The 20,437-nt window shown below is 38.9% G+C and overlaps 2 protein-coding genes across 9 annotated transcripts in view; one reads left to right on the forward strand and one right to left on the reverse strand.

Moving 5' to 3' along the window:
• Positions 1-1,309: 1,309 nt before the first annotated feature.
• Stmp1 (short transmembrane mitochondrial protein 1) lies at positions 1,310-20,216 on the forward strand. Of its 8 annotated transcripts, none has more exons than XR_009225872.1 (6): positions 1,328-1,441; positions 2,321-2,400; positions 11,025-11,078; positions 11,950-17,580; positions 17,672-17,766; positions 19,966-20,216. XR_009225872.1 is itself a non-coding variant. In XM_058575773.1 (3 exons), the coding sequence occupies exons 1-3, from the start codon at positions 1,427-1,429 to the stop codon at positions 12,022-12,024; spliced, it is 177 nt and encodes a 58-aa protein (XP_058431756.1). In that variant the 5' UTR covers positions 1,316-1,426; the 3' UTR covers positions 12,025-12,563. The 8 variants fall into 8 exon arrangements, 1 of the variants encoding a protein (XP_058431756.1); XR_009225873.1 differs by having other exon boundaries at positions 1,329-1,441; positions 2,326-2,400; XR_009225870.1 differs by lacking the exon at positions 2,321-2,400 and having other exon boundaries at positions 1,310-1,441; positions 17,672-18,071.
• Slc13a4 (solute carrier family 13 member 4) overlaps positions 17,231-20,437 on the reverse strand; it is a 43,881-nt gene continuing 40,674 nt past the window's right edge. Inside the window, exon 17 of the mRNA XM_046434216.2 lies at positions 17,231-18,673. Within this exon, the coding sequence (XP_046290172.2) occupies positions 18,536-18,673 (138 nt within the window). The 3' untranslated portion in view covers positions 17,231-18,535. The remainder of the gene's footprint in view (positions 18,674-20,437) is intronic.

A 20,437-nucleotide genomic window follows, 5' to 3' on the forward strand; every position in this document is an offset into this window, starting at 1 on the left:
ATGTGTCTCTCTGGATGAGACAGACTCTTAAGAAGGCTTATATAGGGCTAGGAAGATACTGTGTCCACCTATAACTAAAAAAATATATTTTTAAAAAAGAAGGCTTATACAGAGTATATAATTAGAAGTGAAAATCCTGCATTAAAGGTTAAGAGCTTTCCTTTCATCAGACATAATTTTTTTCTTGGTGGTTGCCTCATTGTACCCCTATCTGTGTGACTACACCATGGATAATACTTCCAGTTGTACATTTAATTTTAACGAATCTGATGAGTGTAAAACAGTTAAGTATCTCAATTGATTTGCATATTTGTGTATTATTCGCCATTTTTTCCCCTAATATGCTTCCCCCCCCATTTTCTGTGTAGGGAGTGATTATACATTGAGAATGGCTTTAATTTTTTAAGGTTTTTTTGCAGATATTTGCCTTCAGTCTGTTGACTGATTTTATAGTGTACATTACTGTTTTCGTTTTAAATTATTTTTTCCTCCAATCTGAGATCATAAAGATTTTTCTTCTCTTGGTTTGTCAGAAAGAAGCAATGAGTCAGAGGTATGGAGAAAAACAGAAATGTAGAGAAAATATTTAAATTCCTAATACTGCATTGTTGTCCATCAGATCTGTATAATGCATTCCTGTTTAGTTTAAGCTTGTATGACTTTGAGGGTTTTATTATTTATAATCAGTTCTACTTAATATAGATTAGGTCGATTTGGAGTACTGAGAGCAGGCAGAGAAGGGTGGGTTCACTGTGAGTGTGTGTGTGTGTTAAGGGGTATTTTTGTCTATATTGATCCCCTTTCTTGATCTCAGTTCTACCAGGTAGCTGATGTGAATTGCATTTATACAGGCGGAAACTGAAATTTAGAAGTGTTAGTTGCCCTTGGCTGCCAGATAGTGCAAAGAAATCAGGACTTGGACTCATTGCTGTGCTAGCACCCATATGTCTCCATCTTAACTACTTAAGCACCTAACCTCGATCTTGAGTCCTCAGATAGGGTGCACTAGTGGAGCTTTTGAAAATTCCTCCCTAGTACCTCAGAATCCACGTGGTGTTTGGGTAAATGTTGGGAAGGGTTCCCAGGCCATTGAGCTGCGCATTCAGGGATGGGACGCGCTTCTTCATCCCGTCTTGTGAGTCACGGTGCCCTAAACCTGGCTGTGATCAGAATCTTTGGTGTGCTTGGATGAACACAGATACCTGGGCATCTGGGCAAGTTTACAAAAGCGGAAGTTCAAAGTGGTCCTGTTCTGGCGGCGAGCCTGGGATGCTCCGCTAGGGGGCGCCTCGAGACGCTTCCGGGGGCGTGGCGTGGCCCGGAAGCAGACGGTGGTTTCCGCCCTCGCTCCCGGGCAGGCAGGCTCCGACCGGCCAGTGGAGCTGTAGCCGGGTTTCTGTCCCTCCTTGTGTTCTCGGCCGACAGCATGCTCCAGTTCCTGGTGAGTGGAGCTGCCGAGGAGCGGGACCCGCAGCTCAGGGTCGCCTCGGGATCCGGCCACGCCAGCGGTGGCCCTTGGGCTTTGGGCGCGGGACCGTCCCCGCAGCCCCGTGCCTGTGGTCGCCTCTCGGGGAGGCCTGTGGGGTTTTTTTCTGCCTCTCCCTAGATCCTTTGCCAGCGTTCATCTGCAGGCATCCCAGGTCTTAAAACTTGGAGGGGAGTTCAGGGCGCTCATTGTGTAATCCTCCCTTGCAAGCTTTGTCATTAGACGTCCTTAGTGACTTTTTGTAGTCGTCCCCTCTTATGTGCTCCTGTCCCCCGACAAAGGCCCAGGCCCCATCCTGACTTAGAGCCTGATGGTTGGCCGCCACCTCACGAGGTCAGTGAGAGCCTTCGGCAGCCTCACCCGACCTTTTTATAAGTTTCTGACTTTGAGGAGTGAGTCAGACACTGTTGTACAAGTAATTTTTCCCAGAATCCGTTTTTATTTTAGGCGGGGTGGGGGTATGAGTATAACCATGAGTAAGCAGATTATTTCTCATGGCTGCTATTTGAGTTAAAAATGCATTTTCTGGTGAAGGTCGGTTCCTGAGGACTTGCCAAAGTTCCAAGTGAAAGTTTTTGACTAAACTGTTGTGCGTCCAAACTTGATGCTTTCAACCTTTTATTATTGTTGTTGTTCTTGTTGTTATGTAGGGCTGGGGATTGAACCAAGGGCCTTGTGCATGCGAGGCAAGCCCTCTACCAACTGAGCTATATCCCCAGTCCTCACTCTTATTTTATCATCATTAACATCATAATTTTGGTCCTAGTGATTAAACTCAAGGGTGACCTACCACTGAGCTACATCCCCAGCCCTTTTTTTTTTTTTTTAATTGAGACAAGGTCTTGCTAAGTCGCCTGGCTGAGCTGGAATTTGCCATCTCTCTGCTTCAGCATCCCGTGTAGCTGGAATTACAGGTGTGGTTGCCATTATGCCCAACTCAACCTCTACTTCTAATGAGGCAGATATTCTGTATCTTAGATGATCAGTGGAAACCCTGCTGCTCTGGGAATGAGTTGATTTCTCAAATGTACTTTGGAAAGATAGCGATTGGTTATTAAGTCCAGTTAACCAAGAGAGAATCCTAGATCTAAACTTCTAAACAGGGCTACTCCTTTGTCTGTGGGAGTTTCTATAGTGTCTTAAGTGTTAGCTTAGGAGTTACGAGTAATTAGCAGTTGCTTGTAGGAAGCACTTAGTTAAAAGCAGTATCAACCTCTAAGTGTATGATGACATAATTGATTGTCCCACTACATCAGTTGCTCATTGATAAACTGAGGGGTCATCGGCCAGTTACAATTAACTTTTTAAGTGCTTTTGCAGCAGAATTGAGTTTATTTCTGCTGTGTATAAACATGGATTCTGATTTGAGAATTCAAAATTCTCAGCATTGAAGGAGAGATGCTGAAGCCATTGATTGAATTCCTAGCTCTTAAGTAATTAGACTCTGTTGCCTCCTGGCCTCTCTCCTACCTGTTGCTTTTGTTGAAAACAGTGGATAGCATTGCTTTTCACACTGAGTCCTCCTCTTTTACATGATTTACTAACTTTGTTAACTTGGGCAAGTCTTTCTCTTTGTTTTCAGTCATTTCAACTGTAAAACAGGGCTGTCACGTCCTAGTGTTTAAGAGGTTGGACTCCAGAATCAGACTGCTTGGGTTTGAATCCTACCTCTTATCATTCTCAAGCTGTGGGAGTTTGGGTGGGTTATTTAAATTTTCTATGCTTATTTCCTCATCATAGTTTTGTTATAACTTATTAAAAATAAGTTAATATAGTAAATACTTAGTGAAGTTCCAGTGCACTTGTGTTGCTTATATATTCCTTTCTCCTTAAAGTATTTGTCCATAATCCCTATTTCTACAAGTTGTTCCTAGTTTAGCTAAATTATTTTAAGGAAGCTGTTCTAAGGGAAAGCCTAATTGGTATCACTGCTGTGGCTCTGTGCATGCCACTGTGGTACTGTTACTGTTGTCATTTGTTTTTCTGCTTTTGGGCAGCAGTACTTTCAACTCAGATCACCTCATCTTTGATCTTCGTTGGCTTTTGGATCCCGTATCTTGGTACTTTCCAATATTCTTTCATGTTATAACATGCAAAAATTATTTTTTTTCATGGAAAAACCCACAGAGTGAAGGTGACCATCTCTGAGTGCTGGCTCTTCCCAGGGCTGAGGTATCATATCTGCTTGCACTAGTTTGGGAAACTGCTCTCATTTCTCCTGGCTGCTTTTCTCTGTTCTTGGTTACTATGTGTTGTTCAAGGCTTAGTCCTTGACCCTGCTTTATCCTCTACAGACTCACTTATAGGGAATGGGTTCCTTTTCATGCCATCACATCTCACCTGTTTGCAGGCAGCTTCCAAAACTACCTTGAGTCCATCCAGTTCCCTGATATCAAATCAGCTGACCTTTTCACTTCTGCCTCTATCTCAGACTCCACATGTCCAGACCCATTATCTCTTCCTTCCAATTCCTATCCCACCTAATTTCTTTTTCTGTTCTCCTGCTCTCAAATATCTCCCATATTTGAAATGTTGACATAGTCTTTGATTTATTTCTTTTCTTCATTCTTGGGGGTGGTGGTGGTGTTTGGTACTGGGTATTGAACCCAGGGGCACTTTTATTTTTAATCTTTTTATTTTTAATTTCGAGACAGTGTCTCACTAAGTTGCTTAGGGACTCACTGAGTTGCTGAGACTAGTTTTGAACTTGTGATCCTCCTCCTGCCTTGGCCTCCCTAGCAGCTGGAATTCCAGGTGTGTACCATGGCATCTGGCTTCTTCATGCTTCATATTATTTTCCTGCTATATAATCTTGAGCAAGTTTTTTAATTGCTCTCTGCCTCAGTGTTCCCAACATGAAACTGGACAATGCTAATATCTGCTTGTAAGGTTATATCAGTTCTACCTGGTACACCCTTTTCCAGAGTGATACTGGTTTTTCATGAATGTCTCTATTTAATTTACTGGTGCAATTAAAGATGTGAGTTAACTCATGGAAAAAAAAAAGAATTAGAATGTTACCTTGCATGTAATAAGCTGTCAATAAAAAAATTTTTTTGAGCCATTTAGTCTTGTTGCTTATTTAGGAAAAGTTCTCTTTGTTCCCCCTACTACTTTTGCAGAGTGGATAGTTTTCATTCCACTCTCAGACTAGCTAGCTGATATAGAATTTATTATATTTTGAATTGGAAGCGTTATTTTAGGCTCTTCATTTTAGCTAATATGCTGACGGTTAATCTCAGCTACTAAAGGCCCTAGGAAGGGTATGTACAAGGCACTTGGTCAATACTTCGTGATTGATTTTGTTTAAAATTGGCTCTCCAGATTAGTGGGCTGCTTCTGCAGATTCAACTGTGGATCAGAAATATTTGAAAAAAAAAATTGCATTTGTATTGAACATGTAAATTTTTTCCTTGACGTTATTCCTAAATAATACAGCAAAATGACTATCTAAAAATATAAGTAATCTGGAGATGATTTAAAGTATACAGGAGAATGTGTATAGGTTACCATGCCATTTTATAGAAGGGTCTTGGGCATTTGCATATTTGGTAGCTGAGGGGGTCCAGGAACCAGACCCCTGTGGATTGGGACAGCTATATTTAATTGCAGGTCTTTGTCCTTTGCCTCATTACTACTCTCAGTCATAATTCAACTGAATAGTTGCCTCAGCTTCTTTGAGAACAGTCAAACCAGTTCTACATGGTATACCTTTTTCCAGAGTGTTAACTGGTTTTTCATGAATGTCTCTATTTAATTTACTGGTGCAATTAAAGATTTAACAGTTTTTATCCCCTTATTCTTTCTTTTTTTTATTCTATAAGCAAAATTATTGAATATAAAATGTAGCTTACTCTTAAAAATGTGCTTCTCTGTGGCATTAGTAGAAGGAATATAGATTATATCCTTAGATTTTCATTTTAATGTACAGAATGAGTTTTATTATCACTTGAAGTATTGTTAAACTCATTTGAAAATGTTCTCCGCATCAGGTTTAAAAACTAAGGCACAAAAAAAAATGGTGACTTGTTTTGTGCCTCCGTAGAATGTAGAAGTCTTTTGACTGCTTCTCTAGCTGAGTCTGAAATTGAGAAATAAAATTACCAACTTTATTAGTAATATTTAATTTTGTTTTGTCTTTCTTCTTAGTGTAGACTTTCTTACCTTGGGCCATGAATCATTTTTAGGTACCCTCTTGAATGCTAGTTGAAGCTATATTTGCTAAGTAAAATGAGATTATTTTTAGATTTCTTAAATGGTGTATCACTTTTGAAAATGTAATTGATGAGTCATAGTTCAGACTTGTCACATACTTTGGGCTATTGTCAACCGCTGTAAGTTATTGCCAGGAGCCTACTCCAAAAATATATTGTAACTTTATTTGCTAACAACTTTTTGATTGGGGAAGGAATTGAGCAAGAGTCAGTTTACTTTGGATTTGGCTTTGTTCTTTTAAGAGTTTGTGCTTTTTTTACGTTAATAGTTAAAGTATGGTGACTGATCTGCTCCTGTATGTCCAAACAACAACAACAAAAAATGCTGAAAACATTTTTCATCGAGTGTTCATACGGAGCCAATTATCTGACTTTTTCATTCAGTTTATCTCCCTTTTTCATTTCTGACATTTCCATTCTTTTTAAACATTTGTCCATTCTGGAAGCCTCAAAATTGTCTTTGATTTCTTTAGGTTCATCCCAGTGACTGACATTATTTTACCAAATTTTAATAACTTTTTCAGCTTTGAGATCCAATTCATCCATTTAAGATGCATAGTGTTTTGTTTGTTTGCTTATTTTTGTATCGGGGATTGAATCCAGGGAGCTTTACTGCTGAGCCACATTCTCCAATCCCCATTCTGGTTTTGTTTTGTTTTGTTTTTGTTTTTTTGAGACAGAGTCTCCCTAAGTTGCTAAGGCTGGCAGAGAAACTTGGGTTCCTCCCGCTTCAGCCTCCCCAGTCACTTGGGATTACAAGAGCATGCCACTGTCTCCATGCCTGGCAAATTCAGTGTTTTTTAATATGTTCACAGACTACACACATCAACACTATCTCATTTTATACCTAATGTCTCATAACCTCAGAAAGAAACCCTGTACATACTAATATTCATTTCTCATTTCCCTCTCCCCCCAACCCTGGGCAACCATCAATTTATTTTCTGTCTCTGTGAAATTGTCTATTCTGGGTATGTCCTTTAAATGGAATCATACAATATGTGGGGTTTTTTTGGATTGCCTTTCACAGTGTTTTCATGATTCATCTATATCATGGCATGAATCAGTGCTCCATTCCTTTTCATGGCTAAATAATATTACATCCTATGGATATACCACATTTTTTAATCACTTCACTTGTTTATGTACATTTTAAGTTTTTTTCTACCTTTTGGCTATTAATAATCTTGCTAGGAATACACAAGTTTCTTTGTGTGTATGTATGTTTCACTTAAGACTCTTAGGTGTACACTCTTATTTATTTATTTATTTTAGTTGTAGATGAACACACCACCTTTATTTTATTTTTTTATTCTTATATGGTGCTGAGAATTGAACCCAGTGTGAGGTACTCCACCACTGAGCCACAGCCCTAACCTCAAGATATATGCTCTTAAATGGAATTGCGGTATATATGTTAACTGTCTGCTGAGCTTTTTTGAGGAACTGTTAGCCTGTTTTCCAGTGTCACTGTATCGTTTTACATCCCCAACAGCATTTTTTAAAAGTTCCAATTTCTCCACATTCTCAGCCACATTTGTTCATTTTGTTTGACTACAGCCATTCTAGTGAGTGTGACTTGGTGTCTCACAATAGTTTTGATTTGCATTCCCTCAGTGGTAATTGATGTTGAGCATCCTTTTATGTGCTTACTGTCTTTTTGTTTTTTCTTTGGAGAAATTCTTTCAAAACTATTGCCTATTTTTAAATTGAGTTATTTGTCATTTTTACCATTTGATTGTAAGAGTTCTTTATTCTTTTTTAAAAATTTATTTATTTATTTTTCATTTGTTTCAATTAGTTACATATGACAGTACAATGATCTTGACATATCAGATGGGGTATAATTTCTCATTTTTCTGACTGTACAGGTTGCCGAATCACATTGGTCATGCAGTCACGTATATACATACAGCAATAATAATATCTATTTTATTCTGCTGTCTTAATACAAGTATCCCAGATATATGATTTGCAAATATTTTATCTTATTCTGTGGGTTTTCTCTCTCCTTCCTTCCTTTCTTTCTGATGTTCAAAGCCAATCATTTATCTATTTTATTATTTGTTTATGTATTTTGCAATGCTGGGGATCAAACCCAGGACCTTAAGCATGCTAGGCAAGCCCTTTACCATTGAACTACACCCCAGCCTGTCTTTTTTCTTTCTTAATGATAATCTTTGAAACATAAATATTTTTAATTTTGATGAAGCCTAATGTGTCTATTTTTCCTTTTGTCATTCTATGCTTTTGGTATCATAACTAAGAAAACCATTGCCTAGCCCCAAGTTGTGAAAGTTTACTTCATTTTTTCCCCCGTTTTATAGTTTTAGCTCTTATAGTAATTAGGTCTTTGAGTTAATTTTTGTGTATGATGTGAAGTAGGGATCCACTTTTATTCTGTTGTCTCAGCACCATTTCTTGAAAAGACTATTCTTTCCTCATTGATTGCCTTAATACCCTGTTGCAAATTACTTGACCATGAATGTAAATGTTTGTTTCTGGATTCTTCATTCATGTTTGCTTGTTTTCTCATGTTACCACATTAATCTGTACTTAGCTTTTTTGAGGTGAATGCTTCCAAAGCTGGGTTTTCATCCCATTTCTGCTGTTGGAGGATAGTCACTGGCTACCATATTATGGGAATGAAACTCCTTTGCTTGTTTTTTAAGGTCTGTCAACTAGCCCTGCTGAGCTCTACATGCATATTGTTCTCCATTCCTTACTCAATTCCTCTTTTCTAATCAGGCCTTTTTCTTTTGGGGGAGGAGCAGGGGGTGCCAGGGATTGAATTCAAGGGCATTAAACCACTGAGCCACATCCCCAGCCCTATTTTGTATTTTATTTAGAAACAGGGTCTCACTGAGTTGCTTACTGCCTTGCTGTTGCTGAGGCTGGCTTTGAACCTGATCCTCTTGCCTCAGCCTCCTCAGGCGCTGGGATTACAGGCGTGCGCCACTGCACCCAGCTAGGCCTTTTTCTTTTATTCTAGTCATATCCTTATTCCCATCTTGTGTCTTGCTTCTCCACTGTCAGTTCCCCTTCCAGTTCTTTGGCCAATTTAAATTTTAACACTTCCTCAGCATATTTAGAGCCTTATTAAAGACACAACTTATAATACATCCTTTCCTTTCAGGTGGTTTCTTAACTATATCATTCATTTTCCCTCTTAATGCAGACCTTGTTCTAGTTGTTGGAGCATCTGTACCATTCAAGATCCTGTGCTGGGTGCTGCCTACTGTTGTTATATAATTGCCATTATGTAGTATTTCTTCCTGTGTATCATATAAATTCTCTTAGAGACAAAGTAAACCTTTTGCAGGGTTGACTATGAAATTAATTTTAGTATATAGGAACCTGCAATCTCTTAAAATTTGGGGGGCCAGATATATTTGGGAAATTAGGTTACTTTTTGATTATAGAAGAATAATAAGCTACATATAACTTGATACTTCAATAACTTAGAAGGGTCTGGGATAGCAGTTTGTAAGCAAATTCACTAAAAAATTTTGCTGTTAAACATTTTTCAGTGGGGTTGAGGGTAGATCTTATAAAGATTTCTATTTCTATAGCAAAAAAATTATTCACACTAAAATGTGATAAAGACTATAAATAGTCATATATCTGTTTAAGTCAGATGTGATTTTGCTGCCAAATAAGATCTAATTGCAGAGCTGGAAAATGCCATTCCTCTATTATTCACTACTCTGAGCTGGTCTCCACTCCTCTTCCTGGGCTGTTAGCTCCAGCATCTTCTTTCTACCCATTCCCCTATACCATTTCCCTCATCTCACTCTTCCTTCCCTGGGCCTCTAGTGTTCTACTGTTTATGGTTTCTGGTGTGTTTTTGAGAAGCAGATATTTTTTCAAATTTCTAAAATCTCAAAATCCTTGCAGAGAGGGTATGATAGTAACATATTTACTGAAGAGCTTGGAAAGGTAGCATTTCACTTCTTTCTGTGATCTCATCTCTCAGGGAATGCTTATGCATAGTAAGGACCCAGGTGTATTCTGTTTCTCTGTATGCACTTCCAGTTTGAAGATAAGGTTAGACCATACCACATATGGCTGATAATACATTAAGTGCCACACTTCGGTTTTCTGTTTTATCCTCTCTATTGTGATTGGACAAAAGCAACATTGATTAAACAAAATGATGAAAAAATGGATGCCAGTTTGAATTTATGAAATTAGAAATTAAGCTTTAGATGGAGGTTCTTAATTACTAGGAGAAAAAAACAATTATCATTAAAATTTGAAGCTAAGGGGCTCAGTTGATAGAGTGCTTGCCTTGCATGCACATGGCCCTGGATTCATTCCCCAACACCACAAAAAAATTTTTTTTAAGTTAATGAACTTTGGCCCTTTTGGCATATAGGGAATACGCTAGATTTTCATGAAACAGTTTTTGTTAAGGAAGATAGTTACCCAAGGGGATAAACGTTTATAGTTCTCCAAAAATTGTGACTGTTTCTCTCAGCACTGAGTTGGATCCCTGTTGCCCACTTAGCCTAAGTGTTCTGCCCATCAGACTTCACCATGGCAGGGGCCTGATAAGCTCAGTGGTGTGTCAAAGTTTCCTAGTCATTACATATTGTACCTTTTGAGTGCTTATGTATTTTTTTTGTTTTTGTTTTTTTGAGGGAGAGAATTTTTTTAATATTTATTTTTCGGTTTTTGGTGAACACAACATCTTTATTTTATTTTTATGAGGTGCTGAGGATCGAACCCAGCGCCCCGCGCATGCCAGGCGAGCATGTTACCGCTTGAGCCACATCCTCAGCCCGCTTATGTACTTTTGAGTGCTAATGTCCTGTGCTCCTTATGAATGACCCTGGATAAGTTACTTTACTCTCTGGACCTTAACTTCCTCTTTTGAAATATGAAGAGATTGAAATGTGAGAGTCCCTTCCTTCTCTAAGATCCTGTGATTCAACTGAATAATTTTTATTTGATGTAGAGAGGAATAGCAGTATCCACAACTGAAAAATTGCAGCATTCAACAACAAAATCTGCTTGGGCTTCTAGAGTTTATATTCTGGTATTTATGGGATTTGTGAGGGGACAAAGAGAATTTAGAGTAGATTTATTCATTGCTACCATTCTTTCTTTCATATGCTCTTTAACATTTTGAGGGAAGTTACATCTGTATTTATTTTATAGAAGAAAAATGTGCATCTCATGCTAAACAATCCTAAGCTAGACATCAAGCTTCTTTACCTGTCCTGAGCTCCTGAGAAGGATCTTATCTGTGTATTGTGGTTTGGTCTCAGTTGGCACAGGACTCGGTATGCAGTGTAACTCTTCCTGTTCTGTTTTTTCAGCTTGGATTTACTTTTGGCAACGTGGTTGGAATGTATCTGGCTCAGAACTATGATGTAAGTGGCTGTCTTCATGTTTCATAGTGTCTTTTCTTTGTTGAGGTAAAGTGTGCACTTTTGGGTAAATGAAATCTTAAGTCTGAGGAGAAAATCCTGAATTTTATAGAAAGCTTTTCTACTGTTGGAAAAAAAAAAAAATTTTTTTTTTTAAATTTACAGAAACATCTGTCCTCCACATTACCACAAGAGGGCAAAATCCCATCAGTTTAGGTGGTCTCAGGATGATCCTAAGTAGTGCTCCCTAGCCCAAGTATTATTAATTTGTTCTATGGAAAATCATGTGATAGGTGAGAATTTAAAGATTGATTGGATAATCTTTTCAGTCCTAACCCAGTAGTAGAGATGACTGAAAATTCTGGAGATGGAACAGGGCAGTGTAACATGTTTAAGGACAGAGTTTGGTGAAGTGGGAAGTCATATTAGCCTTGCTTTATAAATGGGTAAGTTGAAAGCCAGAGGCATTTTAAAAAGACAAGCGAAAGAAAGATATTAACTTTTGATTTGTTTTGTAGTAAAGTTTTTCACTTTGTCAACCTTCATTTGAGTCATCTGGCTTTCTAGACAAGGGCTTTACTGCTTTCTATCACATTTATTATTTACATATACAACTTTTACTTGGCATCAGATTGAGGGGACTAAGTGTGTGTTCAAAAGGAGAATCAGGGTCTGGCTTTCAGAGAAAGAACATTAACTTACAACCTCTGCTATTTTTTGTATGTAGTTATGAGGCTAAGAAATACTGCTGTTGAGCAGATCTCCTTCATAGGAAAATAAAAACTTGTAAAACCACCTTTGGAGAAAGAGAAGTAAAAGAATATTGATTAGGTAGATACAATAATCCTTACAATAACCATTTTTCTTTTTAAAGATACCAAACTTGGCTAAAAAACTTGAAGAGATTAAAAAGGATTTGGAAGCCAAGAAGAAACCCCCTAGTTCCTGATGCCCACTCCAGCCCTACGTTCTGGATACTCTGATTCTGCCGCCCCTGAGGGGCCTCCTGTACCATCTGATCCCAAAGCTTTTGTTTTCATCTTTTCATCTCCAGCCACAGCAGTTTTCTTCTTTGATAGATCCAGTGTTGCCTCAGAGCAAAAGTGGGGCCATAAGTTAAGAACTACCCTTTATGTGTCCAACAGCCTTGCCTCTTCCCCCGCCTTTCCTTCCAGCTGACTGGAATTATGGTGCTAGTTTAGCAAAGTCGCTTCTCCCCTGTTGTTTGGGATTTCTACTACCTTTTGTCGAAAGAAAAATTAGTGAGTTTTTTGTATAGCTGATCAGATACAAATAATGCTAATTTCATAGTTTTGCAGTTATAATGGGTGCTTGTTAAACTAATTTGTTATTAAATTTTGTTGTTTCAAAGTAATTAAAATTAATATCTAGAATCCAGTTTCTGTTGAATTATCCACTTATTTTTACTGTTGTCAGGCAGCTCCATAGTTGATAATTCAACTAATAAATCAGTTTGCTATTCATGAACTGAGACACTCTATTCTAAGAATCTTATCAGTAACTGGGGAATTAAAAAATATGAAAAACAATGATTTTTGTTCTAATGACATTCACAGTCTATTTAGCATGCATGTTTTTCGTTAATGATGTATTTGATCTGACTCTTTTTCTTCAAAAGAATCATTCTTGGGATTACAGGTACATTTGACATTTTATCATGGGTAAGTGTCAAATTGTTGATAAAGGAAATGTTAAGACTTTTTACATTAAAAGATATATTTACATTATAACTTCATAGTGCTTCTCCTAAGAAAAATGTAGTTCCACGTATAATTTTTTTTTTTTTTTTTAATTGAAGTCTTGTTGCCTAGGCTAGTCTTGAACTCCAGGGCTCAAGCAATCTCCCCACCTCAGCCCCCTGAATGCTGGGATAACAGGTACATCAATATGCTGGCCAGTCTTTTTTTTTTTTATTTATTTAATTTTTTTTCTAGTACTAGAGATCAAACACAGGACTTCACACATGCAGGGCCAACACACTACAAGTACATCTCCAGCCCTTTTTTATTCTTTCTTTTCTTTTCTTTTTTTTTTTTTTTTTGTGATACTGAAGATTGAACCCAGAAGCACTTTCCACTGAGCTATATCCCAGCCCTTTTAATTTAAGACAGATCTTGCTAAATAGCTGAGGCCAACCTTTAACTTATGAGCCTCCTGTTTCAACCTTCTAAATCACTAGGAATACAGATATGCATCACCATGTTCAGCTTTTATTTTGAGACAGGGTCTTGCTAATTTGCCCAGGCTGGTCTTGAATTTGTGATCCTCCTGCCTCAACTTCTCAAGTAGCTGGGATTATAGGTGCCCCATTACTAGTTTGAATTTTTTTAATTAAAAATATTTTAGTAGGTAACTCTTCCAATGAGTGAAGATACAGAAGTGATTTCATGTAAATACAGGACCTGTCTCATCCCTATCCTCTTTATTTTTAGCTCTTCTTCCTTGGGCAGTCACTGTTACACATTCCCAGTTTACTTTTGAGGAAGAGTCTGTTCCTAAACATGTCTATATGCAAATGGTAACAAACTATACATAATTGTTTTTCTTAATGGAGCTCATTCTGTATCAGCATTTAAGGAACAAGAAGCCTTACTTCTTTTTTGGCTGTATACAGTTCTATTGAATGGATGAACCATAATTAATCTGTTACTAAAGATTGTTTAAATTGTTCTTTTCTATTACATTGATAACATAAAACCTAATGTTATTATGTATACCTCTGCAGGATATAGCTGTAAGATATAAGTCCTAAAACTATATTTACACTTATAGAGGTAAATATCCATTTCATTTTTTGTTTCAGAGGGCTTGTTGGGTAGCTTTGTCAGTAATACCTTTCTGAAGGCATTTTAGCAGAATCAAAACACTGGAAGGATTACTTAGAGACAACTTTTTTTAGTGATGACATCAACCCTATATGTGATTCCAAAATAAAGTGATTCTGATTTTCTTTGAAAACATACATGATGATAAATTTTATCCCTGTAAAGATCATCCTCCAGTGAGACAGATTAGGATCAAATTATGGTTTGGCTTCTCCCTTGCAGTGGGAAGTGGGCAAATGGCTTATTCTTTCTGAAACTCTGCATTAATCTGTAAGATTTGGATGTAATACCTACCTCATAGGATTTTCATGAGAAATAAATAATGTATATGGTGTGCTTTGCAAATTGTCCAATAAATAGTAGATATTAGTCCAAATATGTTGCTTTTGGTCAGGATATTTTTGTATTTCTGCAATCACTTTTGGAACCAGTGCATGAACATGCAGAATGTGGTGTTATTCTGTGGTGTTAGATATTGATGAAAGTTCACAGTATCCACCCTAATCATATTGCCTCACTCACAATTTGATCTTGAATAATCAGAATTAACTACAGCCTTGAAGAATGAAGGTCCACTATTATGAAATAGAAAACTTCAGGATTGATATTGGAAACTTAATAAGTACATTAAACTTGAAAGATTTAGATTTAGGCAGCAAAATAAAACCAAATTAATCATTTAAAATTGTCAAAAAAGGGCAGAATTCTATGAGTTGAGCTTACTACTTGACATCTGTAGGCTTTTCTTATTTGGTATTTTACAGAATTAAGCAGTTATCTGCTCAGTTAAAGGAGCAATGTTATTTTTCTAATTCAGTTTTCATCTGTATAACTACAGAGAAGCTGTGTGGCTTTCCTAGTTGTCTGGACATATTAGTTCGTATGTATATGTGTAATGTTTTCATTTCCACTGAGCAGTTCACGCCCTAGATACTGTAATGGTGTTTGTTTTTCTGCTGAGGTCTCCCACATTTAAGTGCTTTTTCTGAGCTATTCCTCTTGAAGGAACACTGTATACTATACTGGAGCAAATGAGACTTCTGAAACTTCCAGTCTGGGTTTTGCACGTAGCATTGCCATTCCTTATGCAGATGAATGGATTCTTTTTCTCCACTTTAGGGCGTTGCCTTATGGAAAGAAACAGGGCAGTGAAAGGAAAATATTTTGAGGCTTGCCTATAGGGAGTATGTGACACTTAAAATTTTAAATGTTCAGCTTATACTTTTCCTAAATTTGGTTGCAACATTCAGTTAGGTACAAAAGTCCTAATGGGTGGGTGGCTTGTTGTACAAGGCACTGGATAAGAAAAAAGAACTGAGAAAAGGGAGATTTTGTGGAAAGTGCCCACCCAGGGTGGAGTGTTGCAAAACCTGGGTCCTGGGCCTGTAGAATCACTGCCTCAGTGATAGGACTGTGTGAAAGTGGAGTCACACTGTCATACATGTACAGTTGTTCAGAACTGGGACAAAAGAAAGGTGCCATGTAAACAGTTGAGATGTGCTCAGCATTCCTTCAGTGAGGGCAGCCCCAGGGTAAGCTACCAGTGTACTCAGGGTCTTGGTTCCCTTTGTCTTCTAATGGTTTAAGCATCTTGGCAATATGGTGGGATGTTCTTAGAAATATTTTTTCAAACAATGTAGTCCCCACATGCAAATGGCCAACTATATTCATTTGGTATACACAGGGGATTTGTTCTAGCCCCCCTCCTCACTGCCATGGACACCAAAATTTGCAGATGCTCAAGTTCCTTATATGCAACGGTATAATATCCTCATATAACCCATAACATCCTCCTGTGTTCTTGAGATTACTTATAACAATACAATGTAAATGCTATGTAAATAATGACAGGGAACAAAGTCTATATGCTCAGTACTGATGCAATTTTTAAAAAATATTTTCAGTCCAGTATGATTGAAGCTACTAAGGCAAAACCTGTGGATACAGAGGACAGCTATACTTCATTTGATGTTCAGCTAAAGAAATAGGGATCTATTCTGACATTGAAGGGAAAAGTAGCAATTTTTAAAAATTGAAACATGGTGGCATATGAGTCTTTGTGACATGTAAATGCCAGTGTAAGACTGTATACCATGTACTTTGGTGACTTAAAGGAATTTTAAAGGCAACCTTGACTGAGCAAATTTAATATGTAATTGACTTGAGAATAAGATGCAACTAAGTGGCTCTCACTCTCAGTTTCATAATCAGGAAAATTACCTGGTATGAGATGATCATCTAAAGCTTTTTCATCCATGTACATTAAAAGATAAAAATCAAATAATATGAAGAGACAAGACTACTGAGAAGGGCTAGAAGTTATCCAACAGTGGGAGGACAAGGAGTTTTTTTGTTTCTGTTTTTGTTTTGGTACTGGAGATTGAACCCAGGGGTGCTTAACCACTGAGCCACATTCCCAGCCCTTAAAATTTATTTAGAGACAGGGTCTCTATAAGTTGCTTAGGGTCTCAGTAAGTTGCTGAGGCTGACTTTGAACTCAGTCCTTCTGCCTTAGCCTTCTGAGTCACTGGGATTACAGTCATGAATCACTGCACCTTAATAATTAATAACTCCTAGGCATTATTAATTATATCTTCCATTTCCTGTCACTGGAATGGGCAATCTCATTTGACTTGAATCTGGATTTAGGAAAAAATGGTACCGTTCTTAAGAGCAGCCAGTAGAACAGATTGAAACAAATGAGATTTCTAAACCAGCGGGTTGAATACACCTGCTAATGGAGCATTGGCTGCAGCTGCAGTGGGAAATTGGTGCCGCTTCCCCTTTAGCAGTGACTCAGGGTCCCAAGTAGCTGAACAGTGCTGAACAGTGGCCAGTAATCCACTTAAGTTCTAAGTCAACTTATTCTCTTTATACTTACACTCCTGGAATCTTACTGATTTTCTGTACCTTTGTCTTGTTTTCTGACTTGGCGTAGGGTCTGTGTAGGGTTGAGAAATATGATGATTTGGCTGCCTTGACAATAGTAACAACACCTGACCTTTGAAGCAGATTGATTGGAGGGATGCTGACTTGATCAAACCAGTTGTAGCATACCTAACAATGGGCATTTCATTTGATCCCTGAGATCTTTACTATTAAAATTGGCCAGATATCGACTAAGCTAATAAGCAGGACAAAAGCAGTAGCATTCCCAGTTAGACATGGCCAATCACATTTTGTATCCACAGGGGATTTGTTCTAGCCCCTCTGTGGTTGGAGTGTGTTAACTGGCACAAAAAACAAAAACAAACAAACAAAAAAAACCCAAAAACAAAAACAAAACAACTTTATAACTCAGACACTTGATAAACTAAAGGAGTGATTTTATAGATAAATTATTGTGGGAAAACTTCACATGATATTGACAGTATCTTAAAATTAGTTACTACAGTGCAAAACTATGGGGGACTATTTTTTCCTTAAGATGTATTAAGTAAGCAACTGATTGTTGAAATTGGAAATACTTAATGACAACAAACTTGGAGGGATAGAGAGCTATATCCAGCCATGCAACAAGGACATCTCATGAAAAAAATTGCTTGATCTACAGGAGGAATAAGGCCTTGCCTTGCAGAGTGATTCTTATTGGGAGCATTTATTGAGCAGGTACAGCTTACTACATCGTAGAAGTTGCCAGGGGAATTCAAGAGATGCAGGTATCTCCTTCCCCTCAGGGGACTTATCAACAGGAAAAAGTGATTGGCATGTTGGACCTTTGGGTTATACTTATGTACTTTGTCTTCTCAGGAATGAACTACTCATTAAATCCAGAAGCAAGCCAGCATGATACCAATAAAAGTGATGTGGTCTTAATTATAGTTTTGATCTCCCTAACAAGACAGGTATGAATGTTTTCCCTCCCTCCCCACCTGTAGCCAAGGCAATGGTATTTCCAGTTAGTGAGTGGAGAAAGAAGCTAATTCAATGTGTCTTTTTTCTACTTCCTTCTCCTTTGATAAAGTGAATGATACCAGCTTTTCTTCTAAAGAGGAAAACTATTTCTTTACAGAATTTGGTGTCAAAGGGGAGCCATTGGAAAGATGGAGAGATGGAGCCATTTTTTAAAACTGAATCAAGATAGTAATAAAAGAGGCTTTTTTTGTGAAGAGAACTTAGGATAGAAAACTTGAGATGGCTCAAGTTCTGGGTAAGGTTCCCTCAAAATAGAGTCGCTCTTTTCACCATCTGCATAGGTAGAACGATGTGCATATCTCCTTCAACTCCTAAGGAGCCACTACAAATAACAAAACCTAGTGAGGCCAGTCAGTTTGAGAGGCTTCGCCCTTCAGGGGCAATTAAGACAGGCTTTCTTTTTTTCCTGTCTTAGGAAGAGTAGATAGGAAAGACTGGACCCAAGGAAGACAGATCAGTTTTTAGTTTCTTGAGCTGTGATGCTAAGGCAGGTAGGCAGCCAGGAAAGAAGACATCAACCGCCCAGCCCATGCCTGTGGTGATTGCAGGGTCCCTGCACTTCAAGGTTTAGGTGGCAGGATCTTCTGGCACCGCTGCCTTCAGTGTGTTTCTGGGGCATGCTCCTGGTAATTTTCTTTGCCTGTGGTTCAGATTGTGCTCAGCGCAACTCCTTCAACTGAGCCAGGTTGTCCACTTGTGTTAGGCCTGATTGGTGATGTTATTGACCTTCGCCCAGGCTGGAAAAGTGTCCAGGTGGAAGAGGCTAACGCCCCAGGTGTTGATGGCCACCATCACTATCACCAGGCCAATGACATTGACTCCCAGGCCAGCTTTCACCTGCAGGACACAAGCCAGCACAGATCCCTAAGTGAGCGCTTCCTGGGCTCCCAGCTAAGCCTTGGTCCACCCAGGTGGCCCTGATTGTTCACTGACTGCCTGGGATGCTCAAGTGTTGCATTATGGGGTGGCACAGGACCGTGGAAGGACCAGAAAAATAGGAGGGATTAGGGCTGGATGAGGACAATTAGAATCATCTCCACTTCTTGCCTGTAGTCTTCCCTCTAGGAAGTGGAATCCCAGGAAGTCTGTTAGTTATTTAGGATGTTGAGAGTTATTTTTGCAGTGAAATGTGTTAACAAAATTAAACAGCTCTTTAAAGCAGGAACTTCTCAGAGCCTTATGTGCTCATACACACAAGGAACTTGCAGGGGTTATATTATATGAAGGCTTTGCCACTGTTACCTTTTTCCCTCGAGGAAACAACTTAGGGAAGTAAAGTGTCTTGGGTCACCTGGGGCAGCAAGTCAGCTGCCTCTGCTCAGCCCTTTACTAACAGCATCAGGGCCTTTGCTTCTTCCCCTGGGAATTTTACCTTACTGAGTCCAACCTGTATCATTTCTGAACTGTCATTGACACTGACAAGCTGAAGGGTGATGTGAGGGATGATGGGCGGCTAAGCCAGGGCCAGCTGGAAAAATGTGTACCGTGAGGACAGCCGGCATCCTTCCAGGGGGTAGCCAGGCACACAGCTTGTAGCTGAAACAGGTCCCCTAGCTGCCAGCAAGTTGGGGAAATTAAAGGGAAAAAACAGATGCTAGGAAATTATACCAAACAAATAAGTAGACATGACCTCTGTACTGCCCTCTGGCTGGAGCCATGGACCCCTCAATCAGGCTGGCTCCCTGGGTCTTTTGGCATGGAGAACAGCCTGTGCTTCTCAACATGTTCTGAGGAGCTAAATTAAGGTCCTTTAGAGCTGAAAGGGACCACAGGGAGAATCTAGTTGGAACCTCCTTAGTTAGCAGATGAGGAAATTAAAGCCTGGAATTAACCCCGCTGGTACTAGAACCCAGGACTGGCTTGCTTCTTGTCATTCAGTGCCTTTGACAAGGACTGTCTGTGATCACTGGATTCCAGTGTAAATGGCTAGAGGTGAGCAGTGGGGGCACACAACAGAGGAAGCAGAGGCAGAAGAGCTGGGCAGAGTTATGTGAGAAGACTGGGGAGCAGGAATGAGGGACAGCGGTGACTTCCTGTCCTTGAAATAGCACAGATGATATAGATAAGCAACTTGAATCTGCTTCCAGCCTGAAACACTTTCTTCTTTCTCTTCATTTGATATTTTACAGGTCTGCTGAGAACAAGTTTCAACAGTGAAAAATTTCTTTTTCACCTCAGGGTGACTGGCCTCTCTGTATCCGATGGTCAGGCCTCAGTCATTTCTATCAGTTTGTTTATCCTTTCCCCAACCCCCATCAGCTGGATATTAAGAACAGCAGTGAGTATTGGTTGAGGAGTGGTTGAGTCAGTGGCAAAATGGCTCCTCAAAGTCATTTTTTGTGAGCCCAACTGACAATTAGAAATAAAAAGTGGTGCCTTATTTTTTTCATTGTTGCTTTAGTGCTTTCTTACTGGGGAAAGAGTCAAGCAGAAGGATCCTGCTCTTACAAAACACATTCACCCTAGATTCATATTTCTTATACTCTATTTTCTGTGAATAAACCAGTGCCTTTTTCCTTCTTTTCTTTCTTTCTTTTGTGTGTGTGTGTGTGTGTGTGGTGCTGGGGATTTAACCCAGGGCCTTGTGCATGCAAAAGAAGC

Source organism: Marmota monax, unplaced genomic scaffold (genome assembly GCF_021218885.2).
Source record: "Marmota monax isolate L192 unplaced genomic scaffold, Marmota_monax_Labrador192_F-V1.1 WCK01_AAM20220418_F8-fsc00122, whole genome shotgun sequence".
Taxonomy (NCBI): Eukaryota; Metazoa; Chordata; class Mammalia; order Rodentia; family Sciuridae; genus Marmota; species Marmota monax.